Consider the following 21,406-nt stretch of genomic DNA (forward strand, 5'->3'; position numbering starts at 1 on the left):
CAGGTGAAATGTGTTGTAAAAACACAAACAGACTCTTTTTTTTTTTCCAATTGAAAGTAAAGTAGACATGTACAAATAGCGCTGTACTCTCTGTGGGATAACTGCACAGGGACAATCCACAAAGTGTAACCATGACTAATTGAGTACAATACAAACATTTTTATTTTGCAGTATAGTGTCACCAAATGCGCTTGGCAAATAAGTAGACCTAGCGTTGCCTTACTGTCTGACTCTGCGTCTCACTGGTGCTTGTTGCAGGGGGATCGCTCGCTAATGGTGCAGTGGATGGACGTCAACCAGCTGAGCCAGGAGGAAAACCTGCACTCCAAGTGTCTGTGCGTGGACAGACTGCCCCTGGACCTCTGTGACTCTGAGGAGCTAACCCAGCTCTTTTCCGACACGTATAAACCCGTTTTCTGCCAGGTGAGATCACAGTGCACAGAAAACTATTCATTTTTGCTGTTTCAGTGTAAAAGTGCTGATCATGGACTGATTTAGCAAGTACAACTCAGTTGTAAACAGAGCTTGAAATCAATATCTCCCCATTTTTTTTCTCAGAGCTTAATATTGTGCAGAAGCTGAAAGGACTTTACACATGAATGTTCATCTCATTATGACATATGAAACATTCGGTTCACACACACACCTTTATTACAAGAACACCTCCAGGTGAGAGGTGCTGACATAAAATTCAGCGGTCAGCATCGGTGTTGGTCAGCCTCGCCGTATCACTAAGCAACCGTCTCTATGGTGAAGTGTGGTAACTGTGATACCGGCCCCACCCCTCAACTCCATCCCTCCCTCCTTCCATCCCACTCTGATCTGTCTTTTTTTTCACTTGCGCCGTTCGCCCTGCTCCATTACATCCACTCCTCCCCCACATGCCCATTTAAAGTTCACACAATCGGCATCTGTCATCTACTGCATTTCCAGTTTTAGCTCCACCCCTCTGCCCCACTCCCACATAGAAATCAATACACCCACATCATCCTAGTCCCATGATGCTTTGTGGGTGTTTAGCTCATGTTGCTTCACTGTTGCAAAGCCAGCAGGCTTTGACCTATAGTTCAGCATTTTTTTATGTACAGTACATTATGTGCTTCAGAGCAGTTGTATTATTGCATTTCACCATGTATGCACCAGAATATTTCAGGATAAGAGCTTATGAAATGCTCTGCACCATCTATTAGGATGCAAAGAAAACATGTACAGAAATATGAAAAATGTGCATGCCATTATTTGCTAGTGTAATGTTAATGATAGTATTTATTATATCTCTTTCCTTATGGCAGAGATGGGCATGTATTAGGCCTGTGTGTTTGCCATTTGTCTGTATGGATAATATCTTTGTTTCAATATTGAAAAGCGATATCGGAACGCCCAAGAGTTCTTTCTTTTATTTGTTTATTTATGGTCATAAGGTCACCTTACTGTGATATTCAACTCTAAACCTCAGGAACTGTGAGATATATGAGTCAGAACACACATGAATAGAAATTGCAACCTGACTGGCATTTTTATTTCATCCTTTTTTGCTTATAGTGACTGTGGTGAATGGATTCGGGCAGTCTACAGTCATATTAGTGGTTTAGTCATAGTCTGCTGAGGCACAGCAATGATGCAGTGATGTTACTGTTTAATATTTAACAGGTATGTTTTTCACATTCACAATCCTAGCTGTGAATGCCAAGCAGGTTTGGTTCTCTGATGCCTTCCTGGTAGTGATGTTACAAGAAAAATCAATACTTAGGTTGTGCGTTTCTTTACCAGATTTTAGTAAATGATGCACTGGTTGACAGACATTGCCATGCCTTTAGTCATGCTGCATGCCTGATAAAACCTTTAGCGTGGTACCATGGTAAGGTTGTAGAATCTCTGTAGCTAGTTTGGCTCCCGTTGCTAGCTAGCTAGTCTTGCTTATGCATAATAGCTCATTCACACTAAAGTAGAAATAGGACGGCAACCTCCGTTTGACTGAGAAATATCAGCGGTTGCCCGGTGATTCCATTCAATTATGTCACACGCAGCAACCACTTGGAAACAGGTGAGCTGAGCAGCTGATTGGCCCTGCAACACCCCCAATACCTGAGCGACCACTTTCAATCACCATGTGATTCCACAGGTCACCTGGTGGTAGGCAACCTATAAATGCGGACAGATTGCCAGCACATTGCGATCAGTCTGGCTAAACTCTGAATATACAGTGGGGCAAAAAAGTATTTAGTCAGCCACCGATTGTGCAAGTTCCCCCACTTAAAATGATGACAGAGGTCAGTAATTTGCGCCAGAGGTACACTTCAACTGTGAGAGACAGAATGTGAAAAAAAAATCCATGAATTCACATGGTAGGATTTGTAAAGAATTTATTCGTAAATCAGGGTGGAAAATAAGTATTTGGTCACCTCAAACAAGGAAAATCTCTGGCTCTCACAGACCTGTAACGTCTTCTGTAAGAAGCTTTTCTGTCCCCCACTCGTTACCTGTATGAATGGCACCTGTTTGAACTCATCATCTGTATAAAAGACACCTGTCCACAGCCTCAAACAGTCAGACTCCAAACTCCGCCATGGCCAAGACCAAAGAGCTTTCGAAGGACACCAGGAAAAGTATTGTAGACCTGCACCAGACTGGGAAGAGTGAATCTACAATAGGCAAGCAGCTTGGTGTGAAAAAATCAACTGTGGGAGCAATCATCAGAAAATGGAAGACATACAAGACCACTGATAATCTCCCTCGATCTGGGGCTCCACGCAAGATCTCATCCCGTGGGGTCAAAATGATCATGAGAACGGTGAGCAAAGATCCCAGAACCACACGGGGGGACCTGGTGAATGACCTGCAGAGAGCTGGGACCAAAGTAACAAAGGTCACCATCAGTAACACACTACAACGGCAGGGAATCAAATCCCGCAGTGCCAGACGTGTTCCGCTGCTGAAGCCAGTGCATGTCCAGGCCCGTCTGAAGTTTGCCAGAGAGCACATGGATGATACAGCAGAGGATTGGGAGAATGTCATGTGGTCAGATGAAACCAAAGTAGAACTTTTTGGTATAAACTCAACTCGTCGTGTTTGGAGGAAGAAGAATACTGAGTTGCATCCCAAGAACACCATACCTACTGTGAAGCATGGGGGTGGAAACATCATGCTATGGGGCTGTTTTTCTGCCAAGGGGACAGGACGACTGATCCGTGTTAAGGACAGAATGAATGGGGCCATGTATCGTGAGATTTTGAGCCAAAACCTCCTTCCATCAGTGAGAACTTTGAAGATGAAACGAGGCCGGGTCTTCCAACATGACAATGATCCAAAACACACCGCCCGGGCAACAAAGGAGTGGCTCCGTAAGAAGCATTTGAAAGTCCTGGAGTGGCCTAGCCAGTCTCCAGACCTCAACCCCATAGAAAATCTGTGGCGGGAGTTGAAAGTCCGTGTTGCTCGGCGACAGCCCCAAAACATCACTGCTCTCGAGAAGATCTGCATGGAGGAATGGGCCAAAATACCAGCTACTGTGTGTGCAAACCTGGTAAAGACCTATAGTAAACGTTTGACCTCTGTTATTGCCAACAAAGGTTATGTTACAAAGTATTGAGTTGTATTTTTGTTATTGACCAAATACTTATTTTCCACCCTGATTTACGAATAAATTCTTTACAAATCCTACCATGTGGATTCATGGATTTTTTTTTCACATTCTGTCTCTCACAGTTGAAGTGTACCTCTGGTGCAAATTACTGACCTCTGTCATCATTTTAGGTGGGGGAACTTGCACAATCGGTGGCTGACTAAATACTTTTTTGCCCCACTGTAAGTAGTTAATGGGACTTTTTCATCAACAGATGTGCAGTTTTCACCTGTATCGCTGTTTATTGTCAGGAGACTGCATGTATGCATGTACACGGTCGCCATAATTTTGGTCATGCTGCAGTCTCCAACCACAGTTTTCCCTGTTTGACTGCGTAGCATAATTGATTGAGATTGAGCCGTTTAATTGTCACTAGCAATGTTACACGAACACAGAGTGAAATAGGACCCCTTCCAACCGTACATACATTGCACAAACATGACGTTGGTAAGACAGGTCAGAGAGATGTATGATGGTAAAAAAACAATGAAATACATAAATACATGAGGGAAGAGGAGGGAAAAATAAGAACTCCATCCAGACTGAGCTCCTTATGGGAGAGCAGTTTGAGAATAGAATAAAAACCCTCAGCACAATGAAGCACATGAATCTTCACACCTTACAACATAACAACATAAAAAACATGCGACTTGTGACAGGGGAGGGGGTATTGGACAGAGCCGATGTACACAACAGCCGTCCGGTCCGAGGAAGTAGGAGGATAGGGTCATACACCGTCTTGTGATCTGGGAGAATTTGTTGTTCCTGCTTCCGCCCTGGAGCTTCCAGCTAGTGAGGTGAGGCTGCATGTAATTAGTGGTTGTTTGGGTTTGGTTTAGGGCGAAAAAGAGACCAGTTGATCAAATCCATAATTTCTTGTTTACAGAGAACAAGACTGAGAGAGTCTCTAAGAGTTAGACAAGACTAGACAAGGACAAAGAAGCCAAGCAGGAAATAAAAGGGAGGGACAGAGAGAAAGATGCGACCACCTCCATCAAGAGCCAAGAGAGACTCTACAAGAGAGAGATAACATAGATATTAATACTTAATAATATCAATATACTGAATGTGTTTCTGTACAGGTCAGAGATCAGTGCTGTCTGCAGAATAGAAGAGGAGCTGTTCTGAGTTGGTCATTTTGTTTGTTGCATATTTATTTGTTTAAGATGATTCCCTAATGCCTCACTGCCAGCAGCTCCAGTTCACCTTGCATAAACCGTCCTCCTCCTCTGTGCACATAAGTAGAACTCAGCCCTTATGTCACTTTTTCTTTGTTCGGCGTGCACTTAACCTGTGGCCTTGGCCCCGAGCGTTATAATTCTGCTACCCATGAAAGGGCCCTCCAGGCAGCACTTTAGCTTGAGTCAGCCAGGAGAAATGGAAGGAAGAGAAAGTAAAGAATGTCAACCATATTAGAGGAAAGGACGGCAGGTTGGAAATGGAAGGAGGGATGGGAGTAAAGGAGGACGGCGCTAAGAATGCCAGAACTATTAGAGAGAGGATGGAGTGAAGGAGGAGAGCCGACAGTGTCAGGCATAATAGAAGGACAGCGAGACGTGGAGCAATGAGGTGAAATAGCAAAGAGGCGTATGATGCCAATCAAAGGAAGACGACTGGTGGCATATATGCAACTATTGATGTAATAATGATGACTAGGAGCAAGTTGAATACTCACATTTATAGGCAGGAGACAAAAAAAGAACAAATGTTACATAAAAATGTCTTTCAAAGAGTGGACAAGTTCTGTTTTAAGACCTTTGATTTTTCTTTCAGGTCAGGATATAACTTCCAGTGGTTTGATTAAGATTGATGGATGGATGGTTTAAAGCAGTGCAGAAATAAATTGCTGCAAAAAAGTAATTTCTTCAGAGCAGTGTTAGATGAGTACGGACACAGCAAAGCATCATACTAGTGCCAACCTAACCCCCCCCCCCCCCCCCCCCCCCTCCAAAAAAAAAACCAACCAAACAAACAAAAAAGCAAAATCTGCACTATCAGTGGTGTATAAGTGATACAGATGGTGGTGATGTGCAGCAATGTCAGAACAAAAGCTGAGAAGTTAACAGCAAAGCGGTGAACGTGGATCTGAGCTTTCATGATACGTGTTTTATGAGGATGGATATGAGCACTTCTTGTGCTTTTCAGCCACTTTTAACTTTTTTTTCTTTTTTCTTTTTTAGAAGAAAAATCCCCAAGGCACCTTCAGCTTTGTTGACAATCAACCAGAAAAATGGAAATGAAAATAATGAGTTTTCTTTTGCTGTCGGGAGCCAGACAGTTGCCTTATTTAGTACAACAGGGGAGAAAAAAAGAGCTAATTTAGCTGATTTTGAATATGTACTCTTTTACTCTCTCAATCACTGGCACTTGCTTTTGTAGAGCTAATTAATCTTTCCAAGTACAATCATAAGATTCTTGACACAATTATTGACCCCCTTTGGTGAAACGCAGTGTTTCAAAGTTTTATTTGAAAAGATGATCTCATTCAGTGACGTCTTCCCGCTGCACACAAAGGTGACGATAAATCTGTGAAATCATTCGATTTAGCAGAAGTACACCACAAGCGTTCTTTTTTTCCCCTTTTTTTTTAATGGAGTCTTACTTAGATTAACTCCACCTCTCCCTTCGTTGTCCAGCACTCGTCATAAAGACATTTGCACTTAAAGCTGTCACTGTGATAGGCCATGTACCTCTCTTCAAAGACAGCTGTGACAGGGCTGTCCTGACCTCATCACTCTGTTCCGACAACTGACGTGACCATTTAAACTGTGTCACACGCACGCACACACACGCACGCACACACAAACACACACCGACAAACTGACAGGTGCTCCCCCGAGCCTGAGCCCTGCCAGTGATGCATTCTGCATCGCTTTGCTGGGGACCACGACTGGAGGTCAAGAGCTGTCGGACACAGTGATTGCTAGCTATGCGTGCACACACATGCACAGTCACATGTATAGTAACATCATTTAAGAGTAGACAGGCAACTGCTTTTTTTAAAAATTGTTTTTAAGGTGTCTTTGCAGTATTGAGCTTGACAGCATTAATTCAGTGAATCCGCTTTAAATTCGTATTTGCCGTTTCTCCTGTTGTACTGATGATACTGAGATTCCAGGCAGTCCATTGGCACATGTTAATGCAATGGGATTTTTTTCCTTCTCTTTTCACTCAACCCCAACTCCAAACAGCAGATGGTTACTCATCCACGAGTCATTTTGTGCTGGAAGTCTCTTCCTGTTAAAAGGGAGTTCTTGGATTGGTGAAATGATTGGTCTTCTCTCATAAATAGTGAAGAGTCTTTACCTTGAGAAAATCAGCAGCTCTCATTCTGTAGTTTTACCTCTTTGTTGCATCTTTTCTGGATATTTATAATTATCCATCCATCCATTCGCTTCCACTTATCCTTTTCAGGGTCGCTGGAGCCTATTCCAGCTGTCATAGGGCGAGAGGCGGGGTACACTCTGGACAGGTCACCGGTCTATCACAAGGCCAACACACAGAGACAGACAACCATTCTCGCTCACATTCACTCCAGCATTCACACCTATGGGCAATTTGGATTAACCAATTAACCTATCCCCACTAACTGCTTGTCTTTGGATGGTGGGAGGAAGCCAGAGTACTCAAAGGGAACCCACACAAACACAGGGAGAACATGCAAACTCCACACAGAAAGACCCCGGCCTAATGGTGGAATTGAACTCAGGACCTTCTTGCTGTGCGGCAACAGTGCTAACCACCGTGCCACCGTGCTGCCCATTTATAATTATAATTGAGCTATTTGTATATATTATAGCCATCTCTTATATTTTGTGATATATTGTATTTAATTTAGTTCAGTCTGTTACTGTTGTTGCCTTGGAGCAACTGTAACCACATCATTTCTTCAGAGATTATTAAAGTATTCTGATTCTGATTTTGGTAGATGAAACAGTTCAAGCACTTCTGCTCTTCATCTGATAATAATGCAGTGTAGTCTTGAATCACATGTTGTTGGTCACATGGTCACATCACATGGACTAATCAAAACCCATATATTACCCTGACCAGACGCTTGATAGATATATAAATAACCACACTCAGATGTGGATTGTTTATTATTCCCTGTTGATGATCTGAAAAGTCAATAAAGAAAAATCAGTAAGATATTAGTAATGCAACATATCAGTAAATACAGTGGAAAAAAGTTTAGACAAATAAGAAAAAACGCAGCAGATGACTTGAAAAAGTAAGAATAATGATGAACCAGTTTTCAACTGGCATCATATAATGAAATTAAATAAAACTGAAAAGTTTAGCACAGCAAGTTGAGATACAGACATGAGTGAGCAAGAATTTCCTGCCAGAACTCTCTGCACTCTAGGCTTCTTCAATGCAGAGCTGCCAGCCAAGTCAACTCTTTTATAAAGCAAGTGCTGAGCAAAGCGCTTAACATTAAGAACAGAATAAAAATACAAAACCATCAGCATGGAAGCACCAAAGCATTACATCTGTGTACATCCAAATAAGTTTTAGAGATCTGTTGAGTCAAAGATGTGTGTCATGACTTGGTCACAACACATAACAGACTACGTGTTTGTTAACAATCAATCATAAATCGCTCACATTCACAACATGTGCCATGTCTGTCGTAAGTGTCAATGTGTAGCAACAAGAGGGCAGTTTGGGTCCCCCAACATTTTGTTTTTCAGTTTGGCGTGCTGACTATGGACGAACTTTCTGTTCCTGTTGGATATGTTATTTAAGGTGCATGAAGAGTTTTTTAGGTTAGAAGTGAGTGTTTTTGTAATGGACCTTATTATACACAAAGCACCAATAATACAACTGAAGATCTGTAACAAATAACAAGAACAAATAAAATCCAACATGTCATGATGGAAAATGCTGTTCTCAATCAGCAGCATCCCTTTACATGTAGATTCCCACTTGAAAACTCAGCCTTTAGTGCTTCATATCTTTGTGAAAATTTGCTGTCGTACTGAACAAGTTAAAAAAAAAAAAGAGTCATCAGCTGCTGTTAATTATTCTGAAACTGAAGTTGCCTCAAGTGCCACAGCACTTTGGCTTGACTCATTTAGCATAGATGCCTGATTATGCTGTCAAAACCCTGGCTAGTAAGGAATGTTTGAGTATAAGACGAGAGTGCTTCATGTAACAAAATGCTGTAAGTGTGATTTTCAGCCATATTGCATTTATATTCCTTTTATCGTTTCGCTTAGACATGGTGTCTTTTTTTTCGCATGAATATGTTGTATGTTGCGTAGTAGTTTAAATATACACTTACAGTCCCATTATTAGTGTGCCTTACTAGTTGTAGGCTGTACCTCCTTTTGCCTTGAGAACTACCTTAATTCTTTGCACACATGTCCTGTTCCACCACATCCCAAAGGTGCTCCACTGCAGGTCTAGTAACTGTGGAGGCCACTTGAGTATAGTGAACCAGTGTGAGATGACGTGAGCTTTGACGTGGTACGTTGTCCTGCTGGTAGCAGCCGTCAGAAGACTGCTCATATGGTCACATGGTCAGCAAGACTCAGGTAGGCTGTGAAATGCAAACCATGCTCAATTCATACTAAAGGGCCCAAAGTGTGCTACGAAAGTTATCTCCCACATCATTACACCACTGCTACTAGCCTTGATATAAGGCTAGGTTGGAACCATGCTTTCATGTTATGTTAACCCTACTCTCTGGATCTGATAGCAGAAAACAAGAATCATCACACCAGACAACGGGTTTCCCGTCTTCTGATGTTCATTTTCCGTAATCCCATCCCTGTTCTTACAGTTACTGACATGAGGGCAACTGGTGTGGCTTCTGCTGCTGTAACCCATCTGCTTCAAGGTTCAGTTGTGGGTTCAAAGATGCTCTTCTGCATAACTTAGTTGTACTGAGGGGTTTTTGATTTACTGTTACCTTTTTGTTCGCTCAAAACCATCTGTTGGGCATTCTCCTCTCACTTCTGGCATCTACAAGGCATTTTTACCCAGAGAACGGCTGTTCACTCCAGTGTTTTCCTATTTCTTTCTTTTTTCTTTTTCCCCCCCTATAGATAGTTGTGTGAGAGTAGATCAGCTGTTTCTGAGATACTCAGACCAGCCTGTCTGACATCAACTTCCACGCAGGTCATCTTGAGTGCACCTATATGCCTAATTCAGTTTCTCTCATGTTTTTTATTTTCACCTTTATTTATACAGGTAAATCTCATTGAGACACGAGGTCTCATTTTTAAGAGCGACCCGTTTTAAATATCCATACAAAATGACAACATGTTAAAACATACTGTAGTTGTTACAATTCATACAAAAAAATTGCACCTGAAAATAAAATAAAAGACAGTAACAATACCACAAGAACATGAACAGACATCCAATGATGCTTTCTCTGTTGTCCTTAAAATTGGTTTAAAGCCCTTCAGTTCAGTTAAGCTGCACAGCTTCAAATCCTGTTGTAATTTGTTCCAAGTATAAGGAGCATTGTAAGAAAATACCTCAAATAATGTCACCATAATCAATGTGATGTAAGAAGGTGGCAGCAACAAATTGTTTTTTCACACCTTACTTTTAATCTGAATGTTTTTTATAAGATTTCCAATGTGTGGCTTAAAAGAAAGATCATGTGATTGGCTGATTAGATATTTGTATTAAGCACTTGAACCGGGTCACCGAATAAAGTGACTGGTGAGAGTATGCCTCATTTTCTGATTAAACAGCATCAAAACAAACATGTCAGTGCATGCAGTGATGATGATTTCCGACACATAAAGATGAAAACTCTAAGCGTATTGCATGCAAGTGAAATTTGAAGGCTTATGCATCACAGTTTGGCTTTTATGCACCGCTCAAAGAAAACTGTGCTTTTAGTCAAAAATCCATATTTTCCCTGGACTTGAGTTTGTGCAGTGGGTTAGCGTAATCTGTTATTCAAACATAACTACCTATTGGCCAACGTGTGGAAAAAAATGTGCTAATTAGACTGGTACAGGGTAATTGCATATTGCAGGAGAAGGAGTTTCTTCTGGGCCAATCTGTTTTTGATTTGCATCAAGAATAATTTGGAGGATGAAGCACGAAGTGCTAAATTTGCTCATATAATTACTCTTTAATGTTCTCAAAGTCTGCCTTGAGGACAAGGTAGAGCCACACGTGATAGGAAAAAAACAGAAAAAAGGATCATTGCAATGCAAACAGTTTCTGATTTCCATCTTAAATCTGTTTTGGGTTTTTTTTAATCATCCAAAGGCATTTAAAGCATAATTTTGAAGGAAAATCTGGGAAACTTGACATTAGATCAGAAATATTTTTGTTTTTTGTCTTTCTCTGTACAGTAGTCTTAATGTGAACACTCCTGCAGTAAGAGGACATTTCAATCTTCAAACCATGATCCAGAAATTATGGTCTTTGTTGGAGGGGTGTTGGGTTTTTAAAGAGACTGTACACATGGAAACAGAGAGAGAAAGAGAGCTAAATGACAACTGGCATCCACAAGGCTCAGATACAGTACGCACAAGCCCATTTTAAATTTGCATAATTGTGCAGATTCAAATAATGATTGAATGTTTTATATATTCCAGTCTTCTGTTGTGTGAGTGCAGTCGGAGAAAAAAAATTAAGGGAGAAGCTCACTCAGTCTTTGCATCCTTGCTCACGAACACGCTCACAAACACAAGTTGATGACAGTCTGAATGCCATTTTCACAGAATCCAATTTGATATATAATGTTTGTTTCACAGTTTACCCACTTCCACTCGTGTGTGTGTGTGAGAGTGTGTATTCATATCATTGTGGGGACCAAAAATTGGAAGTTTACTATACTTGTGGGGATCAACACACCTCATGGGGACCAAAATCCTGGTCCCCATGAGTTTGAAGGCATTTTTAAGACTCAAAATGTGGCTTTAGTATCAGGGTTACATTTGGGTTATGGTTAGGTAAGGGCTAGAGAAAGCATTATGTCAATTAGATCGGCGGTCCCCAACCCCCGGGCCGGTCCGTGAGTCATTTGGTACCGGGCCGTGAGAGTTGAGGCTCGGGTGTGAAATTTATAGTTTTCAGGGTTTTTATCGGTTTTTATCGTTAACTCAGTTTCCCAGTGTCTCTTCCCGTGTGTTATGAATAAATCTTTTTTTGGTACCGGTACTGGTTTTATTTTGCTGTATTTATCCACGACACCTTAAAGGCTGGTCCGTGAAAATATTGGGGGACATAAACTGGTCTGTGGCGCAAAAAGGGGCCGCTGAATTAGATTCACAAGCTATGAATACCCGTCTGTCTGTGTGTGTGTGTGTGTGTGTGTGTGTGTGTGTGTGTGTGTGTGTGTGTGTGTGTGTGTGTGCGCGTGCGCATCTGTGTGTGTGTGTTTGTGTGTGTGTGTCCACACAAAAATAATGGTTAGCAAGTTTTTATGTGTTTTTCTTCCTGTCTTTTCTGGCTCATATTCTCTGTCAGCCCACCCCCCCTCATTCTCTTCAACCATCAGTCACTTAATCAATCACTGATGTTTTCTGCCTCACTTTTATGTCCCCTTCCTCCGCCACTTACTTTCTTTCTTTTCCCTCCTCACTCCCACTCTCTCTCCCCCATCCATCCATCCATATCTCAAGTGGTAAAGTGGTTCCGGTCATTTCCATGGAGTTTGCTTAATATATGCTGATGATAATAGCCTATCGACCTACTCCTCCACACATACGTGCATATTCCTCTCGTGTTCCCTGCATTCATTCAACCATCCATCTCTCCATCCCCCTGTTCAGGCTGGAGGGAACAGCAGACGAATGAGAGGTGGGAGGAAGTGGAGGGGCCACTTGATTGAGTGTTGAAGCTAACAGGCGTCAGTGTTCGTGCTGAAAAAGTACAAATGCGTTTGCTTTCCACTGATTCAAAATTCCTTTATTTTTACAACAAAGAGAAAGGAAAGAAAAAATTGAATCATTTCATAAACTACTCACATACAGCACAAAAATGGAAGTGTTAATTATTTCAACAACATGCAGTGAATGAATCTAAATCATTCAATATTTGGTGTGACCAACCTTTGCCTTCAAAACAGCATCAGTTCTTCTTCTGGGTACACGACAACAACAAAGGAACTTGGCTGGTAGGTTGTTCCAAACATCTTGGAGAACTAACCACAGATCTTCTGCGGATGTACGCTTCCTCAAATCCTTCTGTCTCTTCATGTAATCCCAGACACACTCGATGATGTTGAGATCAGTGCTCTATGGGGCCATAACATCACTTCCAGTACTTCTGATGACTTTGGCTGTATGTTTTGGTCGTTGTCCTGCTGCAGAATACGTTTGGGGCCAATAAACAACCATTTATATTTCTGAAAGCATTCTTTGTAAACAGCATTTTTTCTTTTACACCTGCCTAAAACGTTTGCACAGTACTGAATGTACATATGTGCAATGTAAATGCAGAGTTTGAAACTCTTCTGAGTTTAGCTGATGCCTTAGCTGTTTGCAGCAGTTGAAAATAAATAATCAAGTTTCTGATTTGCTCACATTTCATGTGAAAGCCTTTGTGTATGAATTCTTATACCCTCCCTGATTTTATGCTGTATGTGGAGGCATCAGAAGACTTATTCATATTGGGGGTTTTTCTGTGTAGACCTTAGTCATGTACTTTGATTCATATGCTGGCCCTTAGAGGTCAAAACTGCGACTTGAGAAAACTCAGATATCTTCACCTCTTGGCAAACAGTGGTAAAACATTAGCAAAAGCTGCATTTAATTGAATTGATTGTATTTTATTTTTAATTTATTGCTGAAGATGTCTTCCTAATGTTTAACTCAACTTTCTGAACGGCTTTCCTTTTATTAGCCCTGGAAGGTGAAATAGGCTGAATAATGTATTTCTTCAGTATTCAAACAATGGTTTACCTTAAAATGTCAGAAAATACTAACCCCCCCCCCCCCCCCCCAAAAAAAAAAAAAATAAACAGACATCCAGTTTCTAAGAATTTCAAGCTGAAAACCTACGAATCCAAATGTACAAAGCAGTAAATGTCTGGTACATTTGGTTGAGAAACATTGAATCAATGAGCATCCAAATGAGTTGAAATTATAGGTGCTAATTTTCTGTTGATCATCCTTCTTCCTTGTTTTCTTCCAGCTCTGCTTGTATTTAATATTGCATTATTTCAGGCAGCAAATTCATGGAAAGTATTACCTTCAAACATGTATCATTAAAACCACCTGCTGCTCCACGCTGCTGTTGCTGCCTGATTGTTGATCATTATTCGTATTAATGTCTCTGTTGTTCTGTCCCGTTCTGCTTTGTTTAACCCTGAAGGACTTTTTCATTGCTCTCACATTAGAAATTTGTCACTTGGACTTTGGATTTATTGACTTTCATACCCTCAAGATCAGAGTTTATTGCAACATTATAAGAGAGTAGCCAGGGCTTTTCCACCAGTGTTGTGATGGTGTCACATCTAGAACTGCTTCCAGTAGAGATTCAAAAAATAAAAATTCCAAGAAGACTGATGCTAATGTGACAAAGCTGGATAGAGAGAAAACCCCCAAAAGCACTTGGTGACAATGAAAAGAAGAAACTCCCTTTTTTAACAGGAAGAAACCTGGTAGAACCAGGATCAGGGAGGAGCAGCCATCTGCTGCAACCGGTTGAGGGTGAGAAAGATGCCCACAGATTACATCCTTCCATAGAAATTACTCCAACCTCACAGTTATGCTACTTTCTCAAAAGAAACCAAAGCTGACTTCACTCATTAACAACATTGTGCTGATGTACTATAAAAGTCGCTACAAAATAACGTTAATCCACAATTAACACGACAAATCTCACGCTATGGCTAAGGACCAGTATTCACATTGGTCTGCTGTTTTGCTTGCTACATGATTGGTATTTCACAGCGTCTGCACCTTTCAAAATACATTTGGCCTGTGCGATACAGACTGTGTTGACTGATATAAAAGCCTCCATGACTCACACGCTCTTATGCGACCTTGTGTGCAAAGAGAACCACAAATATAGCTCTTCAGCTTTGTTTTGCACAATTTTCCCCTTCTTTACTTTTCAGAGTAAAAAGGTCAGTAATGTTTTGGCTGATCACTTGGTTGCAGCTTAAAGTAGTGGGGAGATGTGGCCAGAGTCTATCACAAATGCTGCATTTCAGCGGGAGCAAACCACACAATATGTACCGAATGAATGCAAAAGTGCACCTTCCTTTCACCATATGGAAATTAATATAAGAAATCAGATAAGGGTTTCTCATAAAAGTGTTCATTTATATAGTTGCAGCTTCCTGAAATTATATATGCTTTTCTCTTTGGCTGAAATATCCAGAGTCTATGAATATGCAGATTTTTTTTTAACACAGCTGTTTATATTCTGTAGACACTACAAGTAACGCTGCATTTAACTTCCAACAGTGCCACGAAATTCTCTTTGTTTGTGCGTGTCTGGAATGAAGATGAATTTATTTGAAAACTGCCTTTTTGGTGTCTAATTGTGCACCTTTAGCAGCGATGATGCAAGTATTAGCAAACCAAACCTTCAAATGGTCTCTAACAGATCACACATCCTTTAAAATGTGAGAGAAGTTAAATTGAGTTCCTGTCCTTTTTATTCCTGCTGTATTTCATATGAATCGAACCAGTGCTAACAATACGTTAAGTGGTATGTTTTAACCACAAGCCATTACTTTGTGGACATAGTCAAAGTCCATTAGCTATAAGCTATTAGCCTGCCTGCATTATTTAGCTTGAGCTCAGAAGATGGAAATGACTCAGCCTTCTTGACAGAGAAGTCAGTCTTTATCAGCAGGACACTCTAGCGCTGAGACATGTCTTTATTGACTGCTGACCATAAATGTATGATAATAATGCTCTGTCAAGTTTATATGCTGAAAAAGGCCCATTATTCGATCCGGCTCCTAAGTAGGAGATTATTGTAGTTTGGAGCTGTCTTTTCCACAGACACTATGTTAGGTTGTGTTTGTGTGTATCTCTATCTATGTGCACATCCCTGAAGCGGTGTAGGAAGAGCAAAAGGATGTATCTTTTACATCATGTCATTTCTTTATCTATCCTTTTTGACAAAAGAAGCTGAGAGAAGCACTTCTACCTCCACTCCACTGTTATCTGTCACTTCCCTGTCTGTCAGTCATGCACAGAAAAAAACCCATACATGCATGAATTTGTGCATTTGTTAGTCTAAAACTCTCTGAAAACATTGGGCGGATTAGGATTCGGATAACTTTGCAGTCTTTGCAGCCTCTCATGCTGGCTTCTCATTTTCTTAGTCAAAGTGCATCATGACGGTAGCTTGGGCTGCACAGATAACTGCCACTGGAGAAGATTGTGTTTTGCCAATCAGTCTTCTAGATGAATGATATTGCTATTCCTAGATGGTGCCGAGAACGTGCAGATATAAAAACGTGTCTGACCTCCTTTGTTTGCCCCGATGATTTATTAAAAGATAGTAAATGCAAGTATTTTTAGGTCTCTGGTGAGGGGGAGGGGGGCACACCTATCAAGCAGTAAGCAGCTGATACTGGCTGATAAGAAGTCAGTAAATTTTCTTTTGCGTACTGAAAAAAAAAATCCACTTTAAAATACATTTACTTCATTAAACAGCTCTTGGCGATAATGCTGCAGTGGTGGCGTATTAATTTTTTATTCCTACAGATAATTGCTGAAGTCTGAAGGGCTGATGACGTTAGTTTGTAGTGTCAGAACTTACATTGTTTTCAGAAGTTGATGTTGGGTTTTATGCTGGACTATTGCTCTTGCTACTGGTGGCATTTCTCCCTTATATCACTCGACCCACTTTCTCCTGAAGGAACTCGCTCCAGCCTGCTGGGTGCATTTAACCAGGACAGGTTATTCCATATGTTTTGAACCCACCAGTGAGCAGACAGTTCTAACATCTTACAGCTAATGTGGCATGCCTGGAAGTGGAAAGGTGTACTGTATATTAGTGAAAGCCTGTTAAGTAGATTTGGAGCATTCCTGTGAACTAACAGGAACAACAAACATGACAGGAGTGCGCCTGCTTTTAATCAGACACTCCAGCAGGTGAGCATCTGCAAAAGGCATGCCATTATCAGGCACAAATCTGATAATGGCATGAATGCAATCCTTGTAATAAGTGGGAGCATAAGAAGACTACTCTGCCCCAGTAAGACATGTAAAAAAAAAAGAAAAGAAAAAAAAGAAGCTAAAATAAAACACGAGATACGAGTTGTTTTCTTTTTCTTTTCTTTTTTTCTTTTGGTTTTTGTAGTGCTCCACATTTACAAGTGTCAATAGGGATTTTTCAGATCTCCTTAAGCACAAATTAGCTCAATTCATCATGTTTATACAATTTGTGGGATGTGATCAATACCAATGTCTTGACGTTGCCGGTTCCCCGGCCAACTAGGAATTTAGATGAAGAATCAAACACGAGGAAAAAAGAAATTCAAATAATTTTTCACATTAGAGCCCACATTTCTGTGCCCAGCCACAGAAGAAAAATCTAAAAGAATGACTTACTGAATAAATGCTTTGTCTTTTTATGCATGTTTCTTCTAGCTTGCTCAGGATGAGGGCAGTCCAGTGCGAGGGTTTGGCGTGGTGGAATATGAGAGCGCCGAGCAGGCAGAAGCTGTGCTGATAGAGATGGACCGAACTCTGGTGGGAGGACAGGAGGTCCGTCTGTCACTCTGTACCCCTGGCACCTCAGGGAGAAGCACCTTGGCTGCACTCATTGCTGCCCAGGGTATGGTGAGTATATTACGGAGAAAGCAGCATCACAGACGCATCACAGAGTGTACTGAAGAGAGCACAGACGGCAGTACACGGCATTTAATGTCGCCTTCTGTTAACGCAAGAAGAGGCTAATATTAGCGGCAGCATTGGTTTAGTAGCAATCTTAACAGTTCACTAGCCACCAGTTTTAATGTAATATACCCGCCCAAAGTGTTATTTAGAATAAACCCCAGCCGTACTGTATTTATTACAGACTTGAAGAATCGATGAGAGATGAATCACAATTTATTAGTGTGGATATGTCAGTATGTCACAGTTATATCTTCCACATAAAAATGTGCAAAGGTTTTCACCCAGCCCCCACATAAAAACACAATTTAAACACAAAACGACCGGCTGATTTGCAAAATGTGAGCTTTCGGTTTTTTCACGCCATTTGAAGTGTGCAGAGCTAAAGTGAACAAATTAACCTACAGAAGCTGGAAAATTTCTCTGACATTTTTTCCATCTCTAACCTGCTGCTGAGCCCACAATTATTAATCTACGGGCATGGTTTTTATCACCAAATTAAAGGAAAAATCTTTATTTTTTTTTCTTTCTACTGCATAGAGCAAGTTATCAGGGCTCTCTGGGATTTTAAACCAGGTGGAATTATAAGCTGTTTTGAAAAACAAGTGCCAAACTCAGTTCACATCACTTTTTGACACTTGGTTATAGTTACATAACATGCTGTCACCATGGCAACTAACTGCCACTTAGCTGACACAGGTGGACCGTTGAGGTGCGATGCATTTGAATTTCATCATCCGATTCGCTGATTTGACTCTCGTCTCTCCGCAGCTCAAGTCCGGCAGTAGCAGAAATCTTAGTTACTGTTAAAGCTGATTCCAGACACATCCAGGAATCAATATTTCTACCATGTTGCTTGGCTGTATTTGGACCATCATCAGCTTACCACACCCCCTAAACCTCCAAACCCACCGTCACTGTAAATGAATTGAAACATTCCCTTTGCTATTTCCTATCATAAATCCTAATATTACTTTCAAATTTTAAAACGTTATGTCACAGTAGTCTCATTTTTGTAGCATTCCCTCATACGTGGAGGACCACATGCTACAACACTGACACACTGGACTTTTCATGGAAAAACAACAAAAAAAGAGCGGATATGCTCACAGCTACTTTTCCATCTAATTGTGATGCCAGTGCCGGGTGGTTCTTGCACATCCGCTGCTGAGAAACACCGAGGTTTGACGTGGAGCACATGCACGAACACCCTCTAGCCGAGAAGGTCTTTGTAGCTGTGATACCCCTCCTACACAGAGCTGTGGTAGCAGAGAGGCACTGACATGATAATTATAGTTCTATAGACTGATTGGGCTCCTCCGCTGTCTCCCGCAGCCTGAAATAAACCAAACCACAAGCTAGTGACACACTATGACACTCATACGTGCACCCATTCAAACAGATGCACCCAGCGAACCCGCACACGGCATGTAAATACAGCGAGTGAGAGTAAGTGAGAAGTGAGAGTTCCCAAAAGGAGGAGTCCCTGCTAATCCCTGTGGGTACCTCGATTTACTACAGCTACTGAGTCCTGACAGGTTTGTGTGTACGTGGGTATGGAAGGAATCTAGGGACAGAGAAGGGAAGCGGTTAATGGCTACTTAAAGAGCGGTCCAGATGGTGTTTATTTCATGCTAGTAGACATATCGTGAATGAAATAAGCAGTCACCACCGTGACTGACTGTTTTTCACATGCAGTGCAGCAATGACTGCGTCAGAATCACTTGATTCAGAGAGTTTCGTATGTAACAAACCTCAGTCAGGTTAGTATCCTGCTAGCTTGCAATCAAGAGCAAGGATTATCCAGCATTAGCAACACATAATTATTCTTGATAATGTCATTAAGACAAACACTGATGATATTTTATATCTGTTTATGTGTTTCCTGTGTAGTAGAGAGTGATAAATGAAACCCATCACTACCTCGTATGTCAGCTTGTAGGTGGTTCTCTCTTTTCTCTTTTCTCAGGTTTGAGAATAATTATTGTTATCAGAATACATCAAACCTACATTTGTATAGAAGGTGAGCAGCTACCGCCTTCGCTGCGGGTGGGCGTTGGATGCGTTGGTGGAGCTGGAGGTGAGGAGCAATTTTCACAGATTCGCACCTACTAATGGCGGCTCATGCTGAAGACCTGGAGGGATCGTTGTCATAGGCTGAACGTCTACATATGTCACTTTGATGAAGAGAGATGAGTTTTCAGGGCTTTCATCAGTGTTCTCAGAGGAGCCGTAATCACGTTTTAAAATACAGGAATGATGGGACAAGATGTAAAATAGCGCTCGTCGGGAAATAGCATCTTAAAGATTTTTCATTTTACAGTATTTGAAGTTTGAAGTATGTCACGTAGGTTTTCATGAATATATTTTGTGTAATTCAAGATTCCATCAAGATTTCATCTATTGATCTTTTTATGTCTCTGAATGATATTAATATTTATTTGCAACTTGGATGCGCAACAACAAGCTGTCCGCAGGTGTCCTCTATACTTTGGATCGCCCTTATCGAGCTGTTATAAGTGCTAAATTTCCACTTTAGCTAAAAGCTGTAGTCTCTCTTTCTCTGATGGCATCACAGCTGTTGCAGAGCGTGAATTATCAGATGCACGTAAAGAGGTTATAGCTGTGACGGATGGGCTGGAAAATGTGTTTTTGAATAAATTAACAGGGGCGATTGAGGAGGAAGGAAGACATGCAATTGGTAAAAGAAACAAAAAGGGGGGGGGGGGGGGGGGGGATTTGAGGAGGAGACCAGAAAAAGGGGAAGAAAAAAAGAGGTAAGACAGAAAGAGATCCTGTGAGGACTGTGAGGTTACATTAGTGCCCCGAGGCCCCTTCAGCATTATTGCAGTGAATGTGAGCAGCTGGTAAAAGCAACATCAGATCTTCAGAAAGAGCTCGAGACCTGCTCCTGTCTACAGTTGTCTGAGGCGATACTCTCATTTCTCCAGTTAGTGTGATGCGAGTGTGAGTGTGAACGCTGAGGACCAGATGGCCTCCTCCCTCCCTCCTTTCTTCTCCCTTCGTCCTTTTTTCCCCTTACACGATACTTCTCGCTTTCCCTTCTTCGCGGCTTCCTTACCTCCCTGGCATGTCTGTGTGTGTGTTATAGTGTGTGGGTGTGTGGCTGGATTTTGTGCCAGTAGCCAAACAGACTGATGCATGCTGACATTTTCTCCAGCAGAAAGAAAAGAAATGAGAGAGCTCTCCTTCTCCTCCTTCTCTTCCCTTGAAAGACGCTGTCAGCTATGACTGGCCTTGTTCAACACATACGCGCGCGCACACACAAACAATAGTTTTCCTCACCGGAACATTCGAATACACATAGTGTACGTGTGCACTAGACTCTCCTCTTCCTTACTTGCTGACAGGACGGAGTCAAACGCAGCCCATCCCCGTCAGTAAAGCTCTCGGCTCCGGGATGCGACAGAGAGGAAACAACGTTGACTTGTGCTCAAGTCAGGCTGTAGCTCGGGGCAGGCGAAGAGGAAACATCACCATCCTTGCTAATGTTGTTTTAAATAGCCGTGTCTGTAGGGCGGCGAGCGCGTACTGCCGCCACACTGTCAGAGCTGAGGAGGATCTACCAGAGCACGGGCAGCTCCATTCGATTTGACGCAGTCTAATTCAATAGGATTTCATTTGAGTCTGTTGAATGAAATTTCCTCAGCATAATGAGTAATTGAATTCTTATTTGGGGTAATGTGCCTTACAGTAACTCCTTTGATTAAATGCAAGTCAGCAGAGAACTGTTCAGATCCAGGAAATGTAGCTTAATGTCAAATTAAATAGAAGCTTTATTGGCAATAGGAAAGAAAACAAGATTTTAAAACGACTCTGAGAAGTGTTGTGTGTGAGATAAGCTCAGCTTTAATTAAACATAATGTTCTAAAATGCACTTGGGTTAGGTTTTATACAAATATATATATGTGTGTATATGTGTATGTGTGTGTGTGTATATATATATATATTATAGCTGTAGTAATGCAAAACAGTC

At 41.4% G+C, this 21,406-nt stretch overlaps 1 protein-coding gene across 2 annotated transcripts in view; it reads left to right on the plus strand.

Moving 5' to 3' along the window:
• raver2 (ribonucleoprotein, PTB-binding 2) overlaps window positions 1–21,406 on the plus strand; it is a 97,254-nt gene that overhangs the window by 56,365 nt on the left and 19,483 nt on the right. For both annotated transcript variants that reach the window (XM_080888072.1, XM_080888073.1), the window contains exons 4-5: window positions 259–423; window positions 17,164–17,355. In XM_080888072.1, the coding sequence (XP_080744198.1) occupies window positions 259–423; window positions 17,164–17,355 (357 nt within the window). The remainder of the gene's footprint in view (window positions 1–258; window positions 424–17,163; window positions 17,356–21,406) is intronic.

The sequence above is a fragment of the Rhamphochromis sp. 'chilingali' genome (genome assembly GCF_963969265.1).
Source record: "Rhamphochromis sp. 'chilingali' genome assembly, chromosome: 7".
Taxonomy (NCBI): domain Eukaryota; kingdom Metazoa; phylum Chordata; class Actinopteri; order Cichliformes; family Cichlidae; genus Rhamphochromis; species Rhamphochromis sp. 'chilingali'.